This window comes from Amaranthus tricolor, chromosome 17, assembly GCF_026212465.1.
Source record: "Amaranthus tricolor cultivar Red isolate AtriRed21 chromosome 17, ASM2621246v1, whole genome shotgun sequence".
Lineage (NCBI taxonomy): Eukaryota > Viridiplantae > Streptophyta > Magnoliopsida > Caryophyllales > Amaranthaceae > Amaranthus > Amaranthus tricolor.
Genome location: NC_080063.1, coordinates 12,507,738 through 12,526,257, shown reverse-complemented (window position 1 = coordinate 12,526,257; position 18,520 = coordinate 12,507,738). Strand labels below are relative to the sequence as shown.

Here is an 18,520-nt window from a genome sequence, read left to right as displayed (position 1 = left end):
GAGGAATATGAGAGGTATGACATGAGTGTGAGAAGTTGGGCAACCTCAAATCACAAATTACTGATGAGAAACATGAGGGAAATGGAGGGAGAAATTACTTATCTTATAGAGAGGAGAATGAAAGGAAATAAAAGACGTGTGAGGAAAAGATATACCATCCCTATTTCAACCTTTTTTTTTTAATTTTTTTAATTTTTTCTGAATTCCCATGTAACCCTTTTCTTCTCTCGACATTTGTCAGTAAATCCTTTTTATCCTTCACACTCCTAATATATCCTCTTTTTTCTACTTTTATTATTTCATAATTCTTTCCTGAAATAATTTCTACTTTTATTATTAAATTAGATATCTGATCCATTTTAATTTTTTCTTTCATAGTTCTTTTTGTTAATCGCTTTAACTTTTTAACATTTTTAATAATTTTTATAGCTTTACTTTTATATATTAGATTTTATTATTTTTTAAAAACACAATCTTATTATAATTTTTTATTTTCGTACCCAACCATTACGAAATTACCACAAGAAGCTTTCCACGTCCCACGTTCCCGTTCCATACTCGTTTCGAACCGTTTAACATTCTTGGAAACTATGAGTAGAACACACCAAGACTTTTACGACGTTGAAAGATAAGGTGAAGTATTTGGGAAGTGACGAGAATATAAATTGGGTTGGAATTATTAATGATTTTTATTGGGTAGTGATGTAACTATGGGTCGTAGAAAAAATGACATGCTTATCAAACATAAAATCATATGCGGTAAAGAAAGCATGATTGTATTTATGCTCAACATTCAACAAAGTAATAAAGATGAAGCTCTTGAATGGAATTCAAAAAGATTTGTATGAGATGGTTAGTGGTACAAGGGATTCTTCACTCCTACAATTGATGGACAAGTTTAAGTAAGTCTATGATAGGGTCCATGGTTGGATATAGGTTAAGGAATGATGAAAAGGAGACTTTCATAGATTTTGCGTAATCTTTTTGCTTGATCATAGCAAGCATGATGTTCAAAAAGCGAGAGCATTTTTTAGTTCCATATACAACAAATGCCACTCAAGTAGACGTTTTTGGCAAGGCTATCAGCTGTTCATAGTGTATCATGAATCGGTATATCTATGGTTCTACGCAACACAAATTTCTTACACTGAAATTTGTATTGTATAATAACACATTGTTTGTTGATAGTGCATTGGAGAAATTCCAAAATGTATAGCTTGTAGACAACTCAATGGGATGTGCTTGCTGGACCGTCCTTTACTTGCCTTGGCCCTATGAAAGAAAGTGATATCACATTTACGCTCTAAAATTTTGCCTTTTACGAGTTTTATGGTTGGGAGGGGAATAAAACTAATTTCTGGGAGGATTGTTGGGTAGGATATCATTCTTTGAAAATGGATGACCACCCGACCTTAGATGCATCAATCGGGTTCCATTCTAGACCGTCTATGAACAACTTTTGCAAACAATTGCCCGTAGAAAGTTGAAAGTTGTTTACCTTTGTTCCCATCATCTCTTCTAATTATTGTTCTGTCATGCCCAGTACTACGCGAGAGAAGGGTCCTATGCTGACATATCAGAGAAGACGCAAGAAAGGGGTGAGGGTAGAATCAGAACAGTGAAATGTAAGTAGGATGTTATGTTAGTTGTTATTTCTGTTATATTTCTATGTTGGCTATTTTTAGTAGTTGGGTCTTGAGGCCTATATAAGGACATGTACTAATGTACTTTGGGGTGTGAAAGAAATAAATAAGAGGAGTATGGGAGTTGTAGTGCTCGAAACTGTTGTTACCATTTAGATTTTGTATTTTCATCTTGCTCTTTTCTTTCTCTTAACAGTAGCAAGAGACTTGGTGTGTCTCAACAGGTATCAGAGCGGTTTCTTTTTTCTGTGGATTTCATTACAACGTGGCGGACAACAGTCCACAAACAAGAATGGATCGGTTGGAACAGAATTTGGAGAAGTTGAAGGAAGTCGTTACCACCCTGGTACGGACTGAAGTAGTAGCGGTGGAAGAAAGATTTGCAAAAAAACATGATAGTGTGGATCGGGCATTAGCCTTTATAATGGAGGGGCAAGAAAAACTGATTGAGATGGGAGTACAAGCAGACAAGAATTGAAGAAGGCAAACACCTTCTTGTAATCAGGGGCAAGATGAGTGGAATTGAAGGAAGGATAGTGGGTTTCAAGATTCTTTCACTGAAGGGGAGTCTCGTGGTGGAGGAATGAATTGGAAGATGCGAAAGTTGGACTTGCTTACTTTTGATGGTGAAGGGGTCGATGATTGGATCTTGAAAGCAGAACAATATTTTTCTTTTTACAATCTCAGTGAGAAGGAAAAAATGGAGGCCTCAGTGGTGAGTTTCGTCGGGGAAGCAATGATGTGTTATAAGTGGGAAAGGCAAAGAATGCCAATGAGAAACTGGGAAGACTTGAAGAGTTTAATCCTTCAATATTTTCGGCCATGTGGAGATGGGGACATATATGAGCAGTGGATGTCGATAGAACAAACGGGAACGGTGGCCGAATATCGCAAAGAATTTGTGACAAGGCTAACTTACCTGGACTTGGTGGATGAACCGGTGATGTTAGGGGCGTTTTTGCATGGTTTAAGGGAGAAGGTGAAGGATGAATTGAGCATCTTGGGGCCGACAATCCTTGATCAGGTGATTTCATGGGCTGAAAAAATCGAGCGAAAGCTTGGAGGGCAGTCTTGGTTGGGAAGAAGATATGGAGCAGGGCGAAATTACCAGATTACCCCCTCTAAATATGTTAACCAGAATAAAACCCACAATTCCCAATAACTTCAGTGTGATGATTGACCCGGGTGCTACTAATCAGGCGGTTGAGAAGCTTGGACTCACTTGGGAAGAATGTGAGAAGTTCGGGGTTCGGTTGGGCAAATGGAGATGAAATTCTTGGCCTAGGAATTTGTAAGAATGTGGTTTTGCAGTTACAGGGATTGGAAATAGTGCAAAATTATTTGTCCTTGGAGTTGGGTAATTCGGACTTAATCTTGGGCATTCAGTAGCTTGAAACTTTGGGTATAGTTACTAATAATTGGAAGACACAAACTATGTAGTTGATGTGGAAGGGAAGGAGTGTAATGTTGATAGGCGATCCTACTTTAAAAAGATCGAAGGTTTCGTTGAAGGCAATGATAAGAGTGTTACGAAAAGAAGGCAGAGGAATTTTGGTGGAGTTCAATGAGATAGAGAATTGCTTGAAGGAATTGGCAGTACCCTGTTATTTGGAAAGTTTGTTTACTGATTTTTCTGACATCTTTACCCAAAACCTACCCTTACCTCTTCAAAGAACCCAAGACCATGCCATTCCCCTTAAGGAGGGAACCGACCCCATCAATGTCCGCCCTTATCGGTACCCTCATAGCCAAAAGAATGAAATTGAGCATATGGTGCAAGACATGCTCAAAGCCGGAATCATCAACCCTCCATTAGCTCATTCTCTAGTTTCGTGATATTGGTAAAGAAGAAGGATGGCTCGTGGTGTTTTTTTGTAGATTATAGAGCTTTGAATAAAGCTACGGTGCCCAATAAGTATCCCATTCCTATGATCGATGAGCTTCTTAATGAGTTGTATGGAGCCATGGTTTTTACCTAGTTGGATCTCAAATCGGGGTACCATCAAATACTTATGAAGGCCCAAGATGTGCATAAGACAAATTTTAGGACTCACGAAGGTCACTATGAGTTCCTAGTTATGCTGTTTGGCTTGACTAATGCCCTATCGACGTTCCAATCTTTAATGACGACGTATTTCGACCATTTCTTAGGAAGTTTGTATTGGTTTTTTTGATGATATCCTTGTTTATAGGAAGGGATGGGGGGAACACCAAGACCATGTGGAGCAAGTGTTTAAATGTTTGAGAAAGCATAGTTTGGTGGTGAATGGAGGCAAATGTGAATTTGGAGTGCGTGGAGTTGCGTATTTGGGACATATTATTTCTGATAAAGGAGTATTGGTGGATGAGGAAAAAATTGGTTCTATGAAATCTTGGCCTACACCCAAGAATCTTAAAGAATTGTGGGGATTTTTGGGGCTTATCGGATATTATAGGAGATTGTAATGGGGTATGCTCAGTTGACAAAGGCTTTGATGAATCAATTGAAGAGAGATTCCTTTGCTTGGAATGAGGAGGCCGAGTGCGAGTTCCTTGTTTGGCTCTCCCGAATTTTCCCGAATTTTCAGAAATTATTTGTAGTTGAGACGGATGTGTCAAATGGTGGATTAGGTGCTGTTTTGATGCAAGATCAGCACCCTATAGCATACTTTAGCAAGACACTCGGGATACGTGCGAGTCGGAAATCGATATATGAAAAGAATTGATGGCAATTGTCTTTTCTATTTTGAAATGGAAACATTATTTGGTTGGTAGGAAGTTCTTGGTGAAAACTGATCAAGTAGTCTGAAACACTTACTTGAGCAACGGGAGATAGGTGGAGACTATCAAAAATGGACTATGAAGTTAATGGTGTATGATTTTGTCATTGAATATAATCCCGGCAGATTGAATACAGTGGCAGATGCACTTTCCAGAATACCACATACAGTGTTTGAGTTGGGGGCTTTGTTGAGCTCAAACGACGTCGATTGGGGGCTGCTTGAGGAGGAGGTAAAAAGGGACTCCACTTTGGTTCGAATCAGGGAGGCAGTAGCATTGGAGGAGGCTGTCCCAGCTGGGTATACGTTGGAAAATGATGTATTATTTTGCAAAGGCAGGTATGTGTTCGCCAAGTCCTCTCCATTCATTCCAGTATTATTAAGGGAATATCATAACTCACCAGTAGTGGAACACGCGGGGGAATCAAAGACATATCTTCAATTGGCGGCGGAGTGGTTTCAGGAAGGAATGCGGCGGCAGGTTGCTCGTTTTGTACGGGAATGTCAGATTTGTCAACAAGCCAAAGCTTCTTATCAGAGTCCGGCCGACTTATTGCAAAATCTTCCTAAACCAACACAGGTGTGGGAACACCTCACTATGGATTTTATTGAGGGGCTACCGAGGTCCGAAGGGGTGGATACAATTTTGGTTGTCGTGGATCGTCTTACTAAATTTGCCCATTTCTTAGCATTCAAGCATCCCTTCACAGCTTTGACAAGGGCTAGTAGGTTCGTTAAAGATGTGGTTCGTTTACATGGTTTTCCTTCTTCCATAGTGTCTGATCGTGATAAGGTCTTTATGAGTATATTGATGGCTTAAAAGACAAAGAATTTGGGAAGTATGTCAAAGATTAAACCAATGAATTTTAATTCATGACAAAGAGAATAAAGATAGTTAAAGGGGATGTGTTTATTAGTTGTTTCTTGTAAGTACTTGGGGTGGTGATACATAAACCACAAATACAATGTTTGGGAAGAAAAGCATATGTGGTAATTACCAAATATAGAGATTGAAAAGCCATTGTAAAAACTGAAACTAAAGAGAGTAATAGTATCCTTAGGGATACTTCAAGAAAGTTAGTACTTTGGTATTGATAGATTGTCATCCTTATTCAACAAAACATAATAAATAAACAATATGTTGCGAAATTAGAGGAAAAGCTCTTTAATCCATTATCTAAGAAACAAAGGATTTGCTCAAATAGTGTAAAAAGGCAGTAATGATAGTGATAGTGGTGAAGAAAGGGAATGCGGTAACATGAGTGATGCGGTTATCATAATGCCTAAATATCGATGGAAACCATAAGATATTTCTTGCTACGTCCCAAAACATGATTTTTTTACATCTTTACAACGCGAGAAATAACAATTCCTTTTTTTTTCGAAAACCTTGACAATATGGCCAACGCAATGCGATGCGGCCTTGTTTTACCCTATGTCTCAAAACAACTAAGGTTGTCAAGAGATACATAGAACCATACAATGAAAGTTTGAAAAAGGGTAATCGAAATTTTCCTTTGAAGATGTACAAGTTTTTTGAAAAACCAATTGAGTTTTATGCAAGGACAACCTAAAGCCATTCTTCTTATGAGGCAATTGATAGAGTATTACGTCATGAGAAAGAGAGACTTGAATATGCTTGAAAAGAGAATATTGCTCAACTATATGGAATTTATTAAATATATGTTTGGTTAAGTAAAGACAAATCTTTGGAGATATTGCAAAGAATGATTTTTCTATTTTAATTGCTAAGGTTTCTTTATTGAAATCATTTAGATAAACACTCAATTATTATGGATATGAGAGCTAAGTAGAGCCCTTGAATATATGATACTTATTTGTTAATTTCATACTGCAAAACCTCGGATACAGTTACTGTAATGATCTTGAAATCACTTTCGTTGTTAATGAAGATGGTATTGCTGTTATCACAAGCCTCTATCGCCAACACGATAATGTCTCCTTTGCAATGCATTCCCATTGCGGTGTTTGTGATATTCCTGATATTTTGCACTATGCTTCATTTTAAGCTTATTAGATTCTTCCATGCATGTCTTTTGAGAATCTAGGGCCAGTACGGCCTTAACCTAGTTTTTATGTGCATGTTGATGTAAATGAAAGCTTTATGCACATCTTTTTGTCAAAGTAAGTTATCCATGTTATTTGACTTGGGATCCTACTTTAAATTTGAAGTGGCTTTTAATTGTGTTATTTCACAAATTTTCTTAATAATGGTATTACACTCAAAAGATAACACTGAAAATAAAAAATTAGTTGTTCACTATTTCAAGAGATAATATATAATCATATTAAACTTAATAATAATATACTTGCTCTCTTAGTTGAGGAGTATAAACTACAAAGGGTCTATATTGAATGGTTGGATGTGTAAATATTTGTAATTTAAGAGAAAAAAGCAGAATTATTAGAATCATACTAATGTATGTGAAATTATGTACAATTTTTTTGTGATTTTGTTGGAATCTATGGTCGATTCCACTTAGTGGCAATTTTGAGCGTGACAACCTGTATGGATATATTTAGATTGCAGAATGTTGCTATTCTACTATTAAACAGACATCAGGCTAAAGATATATGTGCTAATTGTTGTGTATGACCATGATAAATATACATCTCTCTCTTTCAAAATTTTTGTGAGGGTCGATACTGTATGTTTTGATGTGGCAATTCTACAATTCCATTGTGACTATCTGGGTTATATCAGCTTGCTGATAGCCTCCTTGGACATTAAAATCTTTTTTAAACTATAGAACAGTTTATGTATGCTTTTAGGTTCAATTTTTTGACCTTTGGTGCATTGGTAACTTCTTATCTGTAGTTAAATCTTTATTAAGCTGGCTAAATTTGTTGCTGAAAAATAATTCCTTGCTGACAAAATTACATGTCTTATGCTTTCAAATGATTGACATAAAATATGAATGAGTTTGTAGTAACCAAATTATATCAAATGTGGGTGTCCTTGTCCTCCCTTTGCATGTTAAGCTACTTCACATTGCACCTTCATAACTGGGCTGTTCTTTTTCCCTGATATTTTATTTGTATTCTTCTACAAAAGCTCTATGGCTATGGTCATTCGTCGATTAGATAACTAATCATATTTTTCATGTAATAATCTCTTTTAGAGCTTAAAGCTGGCACTTGCACAAATTCGTCTTTGTTCTACTTTAGAAGGTTTGCTACGTAGGAAGCAGTTGCTGCACACTGGGGACACCCCTGAAATTCATGCTCAAAAGGTGTGATTATTTTTCTCGTTTTCCTAATGGCTTTATGTTCCCTTACATTGTACCATTACTACTATTGTCTTGCTTTCTTGACATAGTTTATCTCAGGTTGTTTCTACTTTACATGTTAATATATTGTCATGAGACCTTTTTTTGGTTGCCATCTTAATGTGACACTGATCATTTCTTTTCCTTGTGACACTGAATGTCATTTGAATGTAACAATGCCAAAACCTTAATTACAACTCTATGTGATCGTCTACATGAACCGAAACAAATCGGCAAGGGAAATCGTCTCTAACTCAGATTATATTTTACTCAACACTATCTAATAAAGTAATAATCTAGGACTACAAAATCAATTCCAATGATCATTTACATATATTTCCCTTCATTCATTCCTATGCATCGTCATATGCTCTTTCAAATGCTAATTTTTCACTCGTTATCCAGATCATCTTGGACTTGCCTCTAATTATCGAAGCTTTTTTAAGTTTCAACTTGCCAATCATGGTGCATTTTCGGGTGAATTTTGCATGTGACATGACTAAACCAACATAAATAGTATTCTCTCATTTTGTCTTCAAAATTGCAACTCCAGATGCCTTTCTTATGTCTTCATTTTGAATTCGATTGTGTTGGCTATTTCACTTATTTTTCTTACTATACACATCTTTGCTACCCCTATCTTCCTATAGTGATCTCTTATGAAAGTCCAACACGCATATAACAGTGGTGTTCTTAAGACAGTCTGGTATCATTATAAGATATCATATATAATCACGGGTTGATCTTGTGGTTGGAGGCTTTCTCTTTCTCCTTTGTGATAGGCTTTCTCTTATTTTTGTTTATTTAAACGCCTTTTAATTGTTTTTTTAAATGTCATTTAAGATATCATGTTTCATTTTTTCTTTCTGAATTTATAACCTTCTCTGACCTCTCAAGAGAAGGAGCGGGGAGTTGATGGAATGGAGGAAACAGTTATAATGTGGAAAATGTTTGGCACTTTGGTCTCTCAATCAGTGGTTCCTCTTTAGATTGGTTGTTTTTTACACTGACTGTTGTGGAATAAAGACTGATACAATGTATTCTTTTGAATTCTTAAAATAGTGAATACGACATACTGATTATTTTTTGGGATAAATACTTAGTTTAAAAACATGGAGGCTGATTTTGAAAGTTCGACGCTACCCTCTATGGAATGGAGGAAACACTTATAATGTGGAAAAGGTTGCACTCTTGCACATTAGTTTCTCAATCAGTGGTTCCTCCCCAGAATGTTTATATTTAACAGTGGCTGTTGTGGAATAAAGACTGATAGAATGTTTTCTTTTGAATTCTTGAAATTGTGAATATGACAAATACTATTTTCGAAATAATATGCGATTTTAAATCATTGAGGCTGATTTTGAAAGGTCTACGCTACCTTCTTTGCCTCTTCCTCCCATTTCTCTCCATTATGCAGTGTTTTGAGTTTTGACAACATAACACTCGGATATTTTTCTGTATCAGTGTAGTTTTTTGATATTACCAAAGTACACTTTCATTTCAGTCCACCCCTTGGCCCTTAAATAACCCTTTGCCTTTCCCTTGACCATTCTTTAGTCATAGCCATGGTGCGAAAATGTGGCAACGGCCTCGATCGCGTTAATGGCTCTGTGATGTGGTTATGACGGCGCCAACTATCACCTGAAAGTATGAGATATCCCTTTAAATGGCCAAAACACGCCTTTTCTACACCTTTACAATGCAAGATAAAACCGTCACGTTTCTGATGCGATGCAATGCGGCCTTGTTTTTGCATTGTGTTCATAACCTTATAGCGCTCTTGCTTTTAATCTGCCCCATGACAATTTTTTTCTAATTAAACTGTTGATAATAATTATGTGTCAAAGCCTATTTCTGAAAATTACTGAAGAACAGAGAGTGTGATCAGTAGGGAAAAAACTTATAGAAAGGCATACAAGGTATCGATTTCTTGGGAGTTATCCTTATTCTTTCCACCTGAGTCCTGAGCCTCAGTTGTGATGTGATGCTGTACATGGAAACAATAGCCGAAAACGGTGTCTATGTTTTCCAGTAATATGTGCTCTTCTTCTCTCCTGCTAGGATCTTGCTAAGGGGTTTTGGGTTGATGAATTTAGTTTTACCAGATAATTGAATTCCATTTGGTTGGCTATCAAGGACCAATCGGAAACAAAGTCTTTATTATCATTTACGAGGATAAAGTTATGTACATGGAAAACAATCGGCGGTCACGGATGCGTTTGCGGAAATGGTCGCGGAAAACGGCTATAACGGAGAAATAACGCGAATCGCGGTCGATGCGGTATGATTTTTGGAAAAAAGGTCACATAAAGGGTTTTGAACTTATAATTGCATTTTTGTTGTTGAACTTCTATTATTATGCAATCATATGCAACTAGCTATTATAATTGCAATATTTGATTCTTTTAGTGTATAATTAATTAACTTATTAGTTTTTAGTTAATTGTTTTGTTTGTCATTTAAAATCATGAGTAACTATAAGTTAAGTAATCATAATAATTAAAGCTAATGGGTATTAATAAAATTTTAATGGGAAGACAAATAACTTAGTAACGGTGAAATATCATAATGGTAAAATAACGGGCATTACACGTTATATAACAGTCAACGCGGCGTTTTGGCCGTGAAATTTCGTGAACCGTTATATAACAGGATTTAACGTCGCGGCAACTTTCAAACAGGTTATTTAACGGGCGTTACGTAAGTAACGGGGGAGTTTTTATTCCATACTTATGTATGCCTCCCCCCCCCCCCCCCCCCCCCCCCCACACATGCACATTCCTCCGAGATGGAACCACTTGATGGCATTGGTATTGAAATATTGTACTCAATTGTTGGTGCTACTGATTTGACTGCATCATCAATCTTAACCCATATTTTTTGAGCGGTAATGCACGTGGTCCTATCCCCTGTGAAATTAGGCAGAATTTATTGCATGCGCCAAAAGTGGGTTCAGTTGCTCACTGAAATCAATATCTCATTTCAATTTAATAAAATAAATTGTTTACACGCAAAATCATATTCAGGAACAATATAGTTTCTTGCAAATTCTTCATTTTGATACCTTGCATCTTTATTTCCATGTTGAAGTGCAGGTTGATAAGTTAAAAGTGTTGTGCGAGTCTCTTGCAAATTCTTCCACAAAATCTGAGAAGAGAATATTAGATGCTAGGTAACAATTGGTATTTATGTATTTACCTAATATTTCATACTGTTCTTTCTCCTTATTTTATTTTGAAAATGCTTTTGGTAGTATATTCATATTTCAGTTTCACTTTTTGTTAGACAGTATCAATATGACACTTCTTTCTCTCCTGTAGTTCATTCACTTAAACTGCATATTGTGCAAACTTTTGTAGGTTATGCTTATGCTTGCAAAAAGGTTGACCTCATCTCCGGGTTGCATCCTCTGTTTCCTTAGTGACTTGTGTGACTCAAAATTATTATGAAACTTATTGGCTTGGTGTCAAACAAGTCAGAAAGGAAATTGAAGATGCAACTTGGAGATATATTAATATCTACGCGCCAATTTGTAAGCATAAATTTGTTTCCTTCATCTAGATTAGATTTGGTGTCCTTCTGCCCATCCTAAAATGGAACAATACTTGTGCCCGTGGATGAATTTCACTTAGGATAAAAATCAGCTCTATCAACCATGTGACCCGACTTGATCTTAACTTTCTAGTATGAAAGTGTTCTAGAACACGCCCCGGTTAACTATCACTTCCTTGCTTCATTTTTTTGCCATATTACAATGTGAATCGATAACTTGAAAAGTATCCAATTTATCATAGTTGTTTAAGTCTTCTAGAACAAATTTTTAAATTAAAGCTCATTATAAACCTTTTAAACCTACTACATATTAAATAAATGTTATAATGGGTAATATGCCAGAATAGCTCCTCACAATGGTTGTTACTCCATTATTTTAATCACAAGTTACTTAACAGGGTTTTGCGGAATGTTTAGCTCAAAATCCTTTATAACGCGCCCGTAACGGCCTCATTTTTGTTTAATGGTTTGTTCAGAATGCAAAGTCCACGTTTGTAACTAGTGGTCATGTCATGAATTTAATGTTGATTGTTTCATGTTTTGTTTTTGTTTTTTTTCCAACTTAAATTAGTGACCATTTGAAGGGGTGACTTGTGTTTACTTGCTTTTGCAACTGGATTTCATGTTTAGCGACAGTTTTGGGTGTGACCAGCTAGTTTATGGCGTTTTGTTTGATTTTCCGGCTACTTTTGTTTTTCCTTTTTTTTTTGCAATTTTCTCTAGTTCAAGTGTATGTTCTTTGTTTTTGGTGTTTCTCTGGCAACATTAAGAAATATATTTTGGTTCTCACAACGAGATATTACAAATTGGTTCGTAATTTTAATGTGCGTTGTTACTAGCTGAGAAAGTATTACAAATTGGTCCATATTTGTTCTCTTGTTGTGGTTATGCACACTCCACTCACTGTATAGTTATATTTACTTTTTAAAATGTTGATTGCTGATTGTATATATTTATGTTATGCCAGAGCTCAGAAGGAAGAGGCTCTGAAATTTCGCATGTCAAAGGAAAGTGAAGTTGGTGAGATGGAGAAGGTACTCATCATACTATTGCCAAAAAGCGATTGTTTATTGAATATTTCTACTATTTTAATTTGTTTGGAGCAGTTATTCTGAAGAATGGGGGCATTTTTCAAGCTTTAAACTTTATTCACTGTTTTGAGTCTTGTGGTATTCATTGTTGCATCTATCTGTTTCAAGTTTCATATATTGTTTTTTCTATTGTGGGGTTAAAGTAGGTTGTTATGTTATACATTATCTTTTAATTTGGATTATTCTTTTTTGGATGTGATAACTTTTGATATCTTTTGTAAATGAGTCTGCTTCTAGCATGCATAACAATTAATCACTCTTACCTAATGTGAGGGACTGCTCTTCTCTCCAGGAAATTGGAGCCGAGATTGCTACACTCGAGAAGAAAAGAGATGAAATTGAAGCAGAACTTAAAAAGGTTCATGTTGTTTATCAACTCTTATCTTGAATAAGTTTTATTTAATGAAACGATCTTTAATAAGATTTAATAATAAGGGATCATTTGCATCTCCTTTGGTTAAATTTGCTTTTATTGTTCAGGAAAATTACAAGAAACTACCTAATGTATATCATTTTTGCAAAAAAACTACCTAATCTAATTTCTTTTTTTTTTTTCAAAAAACTACTTTATATGACATATTCCTTTGTAAAACACTACCACTTAACGAATTCTGTTTGTAACCGTTAAGTTGGATGGTTGACCATCACATACCTGGCACTTCCCTCCCAACCTTTACTCATTTTCAACAACAATGAGTCGTTTAAATCAAGGCACTGACTTAAAAACAATCAAGCAAACCCAAAAATTGAATAATAACAATAATAACAATTAAAGCCTAACTTTAATCCCAACTACATGGGTTGAGGAATCAAAAATTCAAATTCCACATAAAATCTAACTCAAACCCATCTAAGTTCACTATAGACAAAATAATTCAAGGTTTCAAATAGGAAAGAGTAAAACAACTGTATTTAGCACTAATCAAAATCAACAAAACAACCCACAAATTGAATTAAAAGAAAATCTAGAAACCACTAAAGTTGAACATTTTTAAACAACTAAAAATTCAAAATTACAAGTGAGTATTGAATCAACTTTTTTTTTTAATACTAACACAAGTCTACCAAAAACCCTAAAAAATTAAACTCAAAAGAATTTTTTACAAGACCCACCAATGTTCAACCCTCAACTTAAAAACAAAAAGATCATAACTTGAAATGGGTATCAATTATTAAACTTTAAAAATCACAACCAACCATTGATAGCGGAATGTGGAATTGAAATCACTTCAATGCAACAAATCTTGCTCCACGTTTTCTTCATCTTATAGCACATGACTTCTTCCTACCTCCTTTTGATAGTGTTGTATTTGATGGGCACTAGTGTTGTGAAAGTTGCAAGCTGCTTGTAGTTGTTGGAATAGTTTTTGCAATTGAGTGAGTTTGTGACATTTCACTAGTTTTTTGCAATTTAAGTTCTAAAAGTGAGTTTAGAACAACCAATTAAGTTTTGTAATCAGTTGAATTTACCCATAAATGAAATCAATTTACTTAATCAGTTGATCTCGTCTTCTATCGAAATAAGATTATCATTACCTATCATTTCCCCGATAAAACTTTTTTCTCCTCCTTCTATTCACAACCTTGAAAAAATATGGAATTCCCATCACCTTCTTTTACGCATTTCATCGTCATCTTCTGTTGCCTTCTTTTGTCTCCTAGTAAGTTCAAATGCTCTAGTTCATTCTTTCAGCCTTCCTTCTTTGCTATTTTCTCATTAGTTAATGAGTCTTCCATCTCTTTGAGATCTAATTCATCAATATCCTTTTGTAATTGCTCATTTTTTCAAACACATTCCCAAAAACCTCTTTGTTCCATGAATTCAATTTGGCTTTTATTTGCTTAAATCCCAACCAATTCTCAACCTTCCTCAAATTCTTTCCACCACTTCTGCACTTGTGATTGTAATTCATGATGCTCCAACCTGATATTCTCAAATCTAAATGGAGTAGGACCCTACTTCTCATTTGCGTACTCTAGAAATAAAGGATAATAATTAGCGATGACCCTTGATCCCATGGCCAAAGATTGGATATGGAAATGCCAATTCTATCAATTGTGCAAATAAAAACCTATCAATTTTACTAGCCATATTTCTTCACCTGGCACACGGGCACCAATAGAAAGTGTCTAAAAGGCTTGATGAATGGAGAACTTTTTAAATTTCTTTTTCCATATTGTATCGATTATTATCTACCCACGGAGCTCCTATCTGTGATTTTTTCAACGTGATAAATAATAAAGTGTTTTGGAATCTTTTCTTTAGGCACCATCTACTAGAAAGGGACGTTAAATTGGTATTTGAACTTCTTTCTCTACAAAATTTCATCCGTCTGATTCAGACACTTGCATTTGGTCTTTGATCTATCAAAAGGTTTTTCCAGTGCCTCAATCTATTCCTGCCTCGTTTCTCCTCCAACATCTTCCTTTTTAGCAGTCAAATTGATTAGGAGAGCAAAAGCCCCCAGTAAAGTTTAAGCGTTTGTTTGGTTGGTTATCTTAGGGAAGATTAATAGGATGGTGAATTTACAGACTAGGAAACCTAATAAGTCTTTGAGTCCACGTAGATGCATTGTATATGTTTGATTGGTGGAGAAAATGATGATCATCATTTTTTATGCATTGCAGTTTCGAAGGGTCTTTGGACTAGGCTTTTTAAAATTGACGAAGAAGAGTGGGTTACTCCAAGAAGAATAGAGGATTTCTTATTCACTAATTTTTGTGGGTTTGGTGGCAATAGAGATCTTGAGAAATTATCGATGTGTTTACACAATTCTATGGTTTATCTGGTTGGAAAGAAATAGGCGATTTTTTAACGATCGATTCTTGTCCTTAGAAATTATTTGGGAAGGCCAATGGCCTCTTTGAACATTGTTCTTTATATAAGCTATGTAGAGGAGAATGGACCGTCATAATGTAGTTAGATGGCTGAACTTTCCTAGGATCTCTCTCCTTATAATGTACTACTGATGATTTTTTCTTTATTGATTTTTTTTAACTTTTCCCTGCAAAAAACCTCCAAGTTATAGTTGTGTGGAGACGTCAATTAAGTGAATCGTTAGTTCTATAGTATGGAAGAACAAGTATTTTATGTTATTTAATATTTAATTTAACTAAACTCAAACCATGGGAAAAATGTTTGCTGTTCTATATTGCTGTTGTCTCTTTTAGTATCTACTTCCTATATCGGAAATCCCTTTTTCCATGTTTATATATTGTTTGCTGTACTTTATGTGGGCTTGAATGTGAATATATGATTCAGGTGAACATTTCCTTGACTGCTGCTCGCAAACGTCTTCAAATTGCAAGGGAAGAGAGAGATCAATTCGAAGAGGCTAACAATCAGATTCTGGAACACCTAAAAACAAAGGTTTTTCCGCTGACCCCACCATGTTAAACAATGCTGTTGTTTAGAAAAAAGGCAGAGATATTTATTTGATTGTTTCTTTTCTCAGGAAGATGAGCTATCGAGATCAGTAGGCTCTTGTAAAGCAGAAGCTGATGTCCTGAAAACATGGATCAATTTCCTTGAAGATACCTGGGCTCTTCAATGCAAATTCATGGAATCGAAGGAAAAGCAGACGAAGTATGTGTCAAATTTAAACCACTTATTACCTTGCCCAATATAAAATTTTCCTTCTGCTGATTTTGCTTTTGTGAAAAGACTGAATATTACGGATTTGACCAGTGAGTGTGCTGGCGGACTGTATATATGATGCCGAGATTCTATTTATCTCTCTACAATCTAAATCACTAATACCATTTGCCCAAAAGAAAGTTCTCCTGTTGATTTTGCTTTTGCTAACAAGTCTGAGTATCATGTCCCTTATTTCGGTGGACTAAAAGATTTCTTTTATAGGACTATATTAAAATGACTCATTAAATCATGTGCATTTCTTATTTACGTGAAGTTGTAGATGATATTTGTTACCAAGGGTCAATAAAAAACAACCTCTTTGTTATCACTAACATGGGTAAGGTTGGTGCATCTAACTTCCCTCCCAAACAATGCTTAGGTGGGAGCTAATGGTATTTGGGTAATGGAATGTTATAACCAGACTTAGAATGACAAAATGTGATCGGCTGGCTTGCTGGTGGATTTTATGTGTAATGAGGAATTTATATTTCAATCTCTGTCCACATCCTTTGCCTTTAATCCCTTTTGTTACTATGATGTTTGCTTTCATTTTTTTAAAGAGTGGTGTCTGATTGTATGCTTTCATTTTTTTAAAGAGTGGTGTCTGATTATATGCTTTCTTCGTTATTGCTTACAAGTGATGAATTGGAGAGACATGAGGGCTTTTTCATGGACTTGGCCATTAAACTTCTCTCCGGGTACAAGGTAAATTTGAGCTTCCAGCACTCTGGTTTGTAATGTTTACCCATGTATATCAATTAGCTTAACTTTATACCTTTATGAAGTTCAGTAGATTTTGTATCTAATGTTAGTTAAATAATAATGGTTACGCTCTAAGCCCTCTTCCATTTGTTTCTATAGAAAGAACTGGAGCCTTCCATTGGCCGTATTGGGCAATATGTGGAGAATCTTAAGTCTTTAAGTAGAGGGTAATGTTTTAGTTTTAAAGCTGTTGATTTCTTAGATGGCGAAACTGTTATCAGTCTCTTCATTTTTTTCAAGGAATAGTAAAAGAATATTGATTTTGACTGTTCAGTGTTTGTTGAGACAGGTCAAATGTAGCATCACATGGAGATGATGAAGATTCCAGAATATCGGACCCCAGAAGAAATTTGGAGGAGGAATACCTGGATTATGAAGCCCAGGTCCCTGAATTTCTCATTATTTCTTGTAATATTGACTAAAATTATTGGCCTTTCTGGATATGAGAGGCTGACTCTATACCAATAGGTGATATTTCTTTGTTGGTTTATTTATGTTTGGTTATTTTCAGATCGTGACCACTTTCAGTGTAGTGGATAACATGAAAGAGCACATGTATTCCAAAGACGGAAAATTTGTCAGGTTGAATTTCTATTATTCATAATTTTTTACTCATTATAGACCTTTTTTAAAACATAGGAAGAATGTCGTTCTGGAATCAAGTCCGTTTTATATTTGTTTCAGCTTGGCTCAGATACCATGTCTTGAATTTTTCCATCCAGGAAAGACGATTCGATAGTTAAAGAGCTTCTTGACGATATTGAGAAATTGAGAAGGGAATTTGAATCAATTGAAAGACCAGTTCTGGAGATGGAATCACCAAGTCGAGTACCAGAGATTCCAACTGGTGAGAAACCGCAGGAAACTGTATCACAACCATCTGTAAGTCCAGAAGCTGAGAAAGAGCATATTGAGCCTTCAACGGTAAATAAAGAACGAACGCTTGATCATGAAGCGGAGTTGGCGAAACTGGAATCTGAATTCGGTAAACTTGGTGAAGATTATACATCTGAAGAAATTGGTGGCTGGGAATTTGATGAGCTCGAAAAAGAACTGGCAAGTAGTGAGCCAGAAAAGAAGTAGAAAAGATCAACAGTATCTACAAAATTTCCTTGTTTTCTGTGTGTATTGTAATAAACTAGCGCATCTGGACAATTGTCTTGCACATGTTTATTGACCATGGTCCATGTGATATCCCCACAAGCATTGTTTTTAGCTGAAGGGAATTTACTGTAACATGTAAGCTATTAGCTAGTTCTATTTGTAAATTGTGGAGCACTATGTTGATGTTAACTTTACGCTTTGTAGTCTAATGGTTTATGACATATTTTGGATCTTTTGTTTTTAGTTGTAGCTCTTTCTCGAGTCGAGGGTCTTAGTGGTTATAACTTCCTTATTTCCTGTAATAAGAGTATGGTCTGATGTCTTATCGGGTTTCCCTAGACCTTTATCATAGCTTCAGCATTTATTGAATCTGATGATGTTGATTGGTATATGAGATAGAAGTTGGAGATCAGAGGATTTTAGAGAGGGCGAGGAAAATCAGAGGAAAAGAGATGAAATAATATGTAGGATTTAGACTTACACGTTGCAAAGGTAGAAAATCGAAATGAAGGATCAAGAATTGATGGATGATCACTAAAAATGATCTGTTGGTCTTAGTAGCTTTTGACATATGTGTACAAGTCATTGATCCGTATCGAATACGATACATACGTGTATTTGTGCTACTGAAAGCAGATTTGTGGACCACATAGCTTTTCTAGTTTACTTGTTCTGGATTTTA

General features: G+C 35.6%; 1 protein-coding gene across 2 annotated transcripts in view; it reads left to right on the top strand.

Moving 5' to 3' along the window:
* Positions 1-18,070, top strand: part of LOC130804418 (uncharacterized) — a 36,204-nt gene extending 18,134 nt beyond the window's left edge. The window contains exons 8-18 of one of the 2 annotated variants that reach the window (XM_057668841.1): positions 7,546-7,656; positions 10,788-10,864; positions 12,212-12,278; positions 12,628-12,693; positions 15,598-15,705; positions 15,791-15,921; positions 16,611-16,677; positions 16,834-16,901; positions 17,024-17,117; positions 17,246-17,316; positions 17,457-18,070. In XM_057668841.1, coding sequence (XP_057524824.1) covers positions 7,546-7,656; positions 10,788-10,864; positions 12,212-12,278; positions 12,628-12,693; positions 15,598-15,705; positions 15,791-15,921; positions 16,611-16,677; positions 16,834-16,901; positions 17,024-17,117; positions 17,246-17,316; positions 17,457-17,817 — 1,221 coding nt within the window. In that variant the 3' untranslated portion in view covers positions 17,818-18,070. Of the gene's footprint in view, positions 1-7,545; positions 7,657-10,787; positions 10,865-12,211; positions 12,279-12,627; positions 12,694-15,597; positions 15,706-15,790; positions 15,922-16,610; positions 16,678-16,833; positions 16,902-17,023; positions 17,118-17,245; positions 17,317-17,418 lie in introns of both variants that reach the window. The other variant, XM_057668842.1, reaches the window with a different exon arrangement.
* Positions 18,071-18,520: the final 450 nt, after the last annotated feature.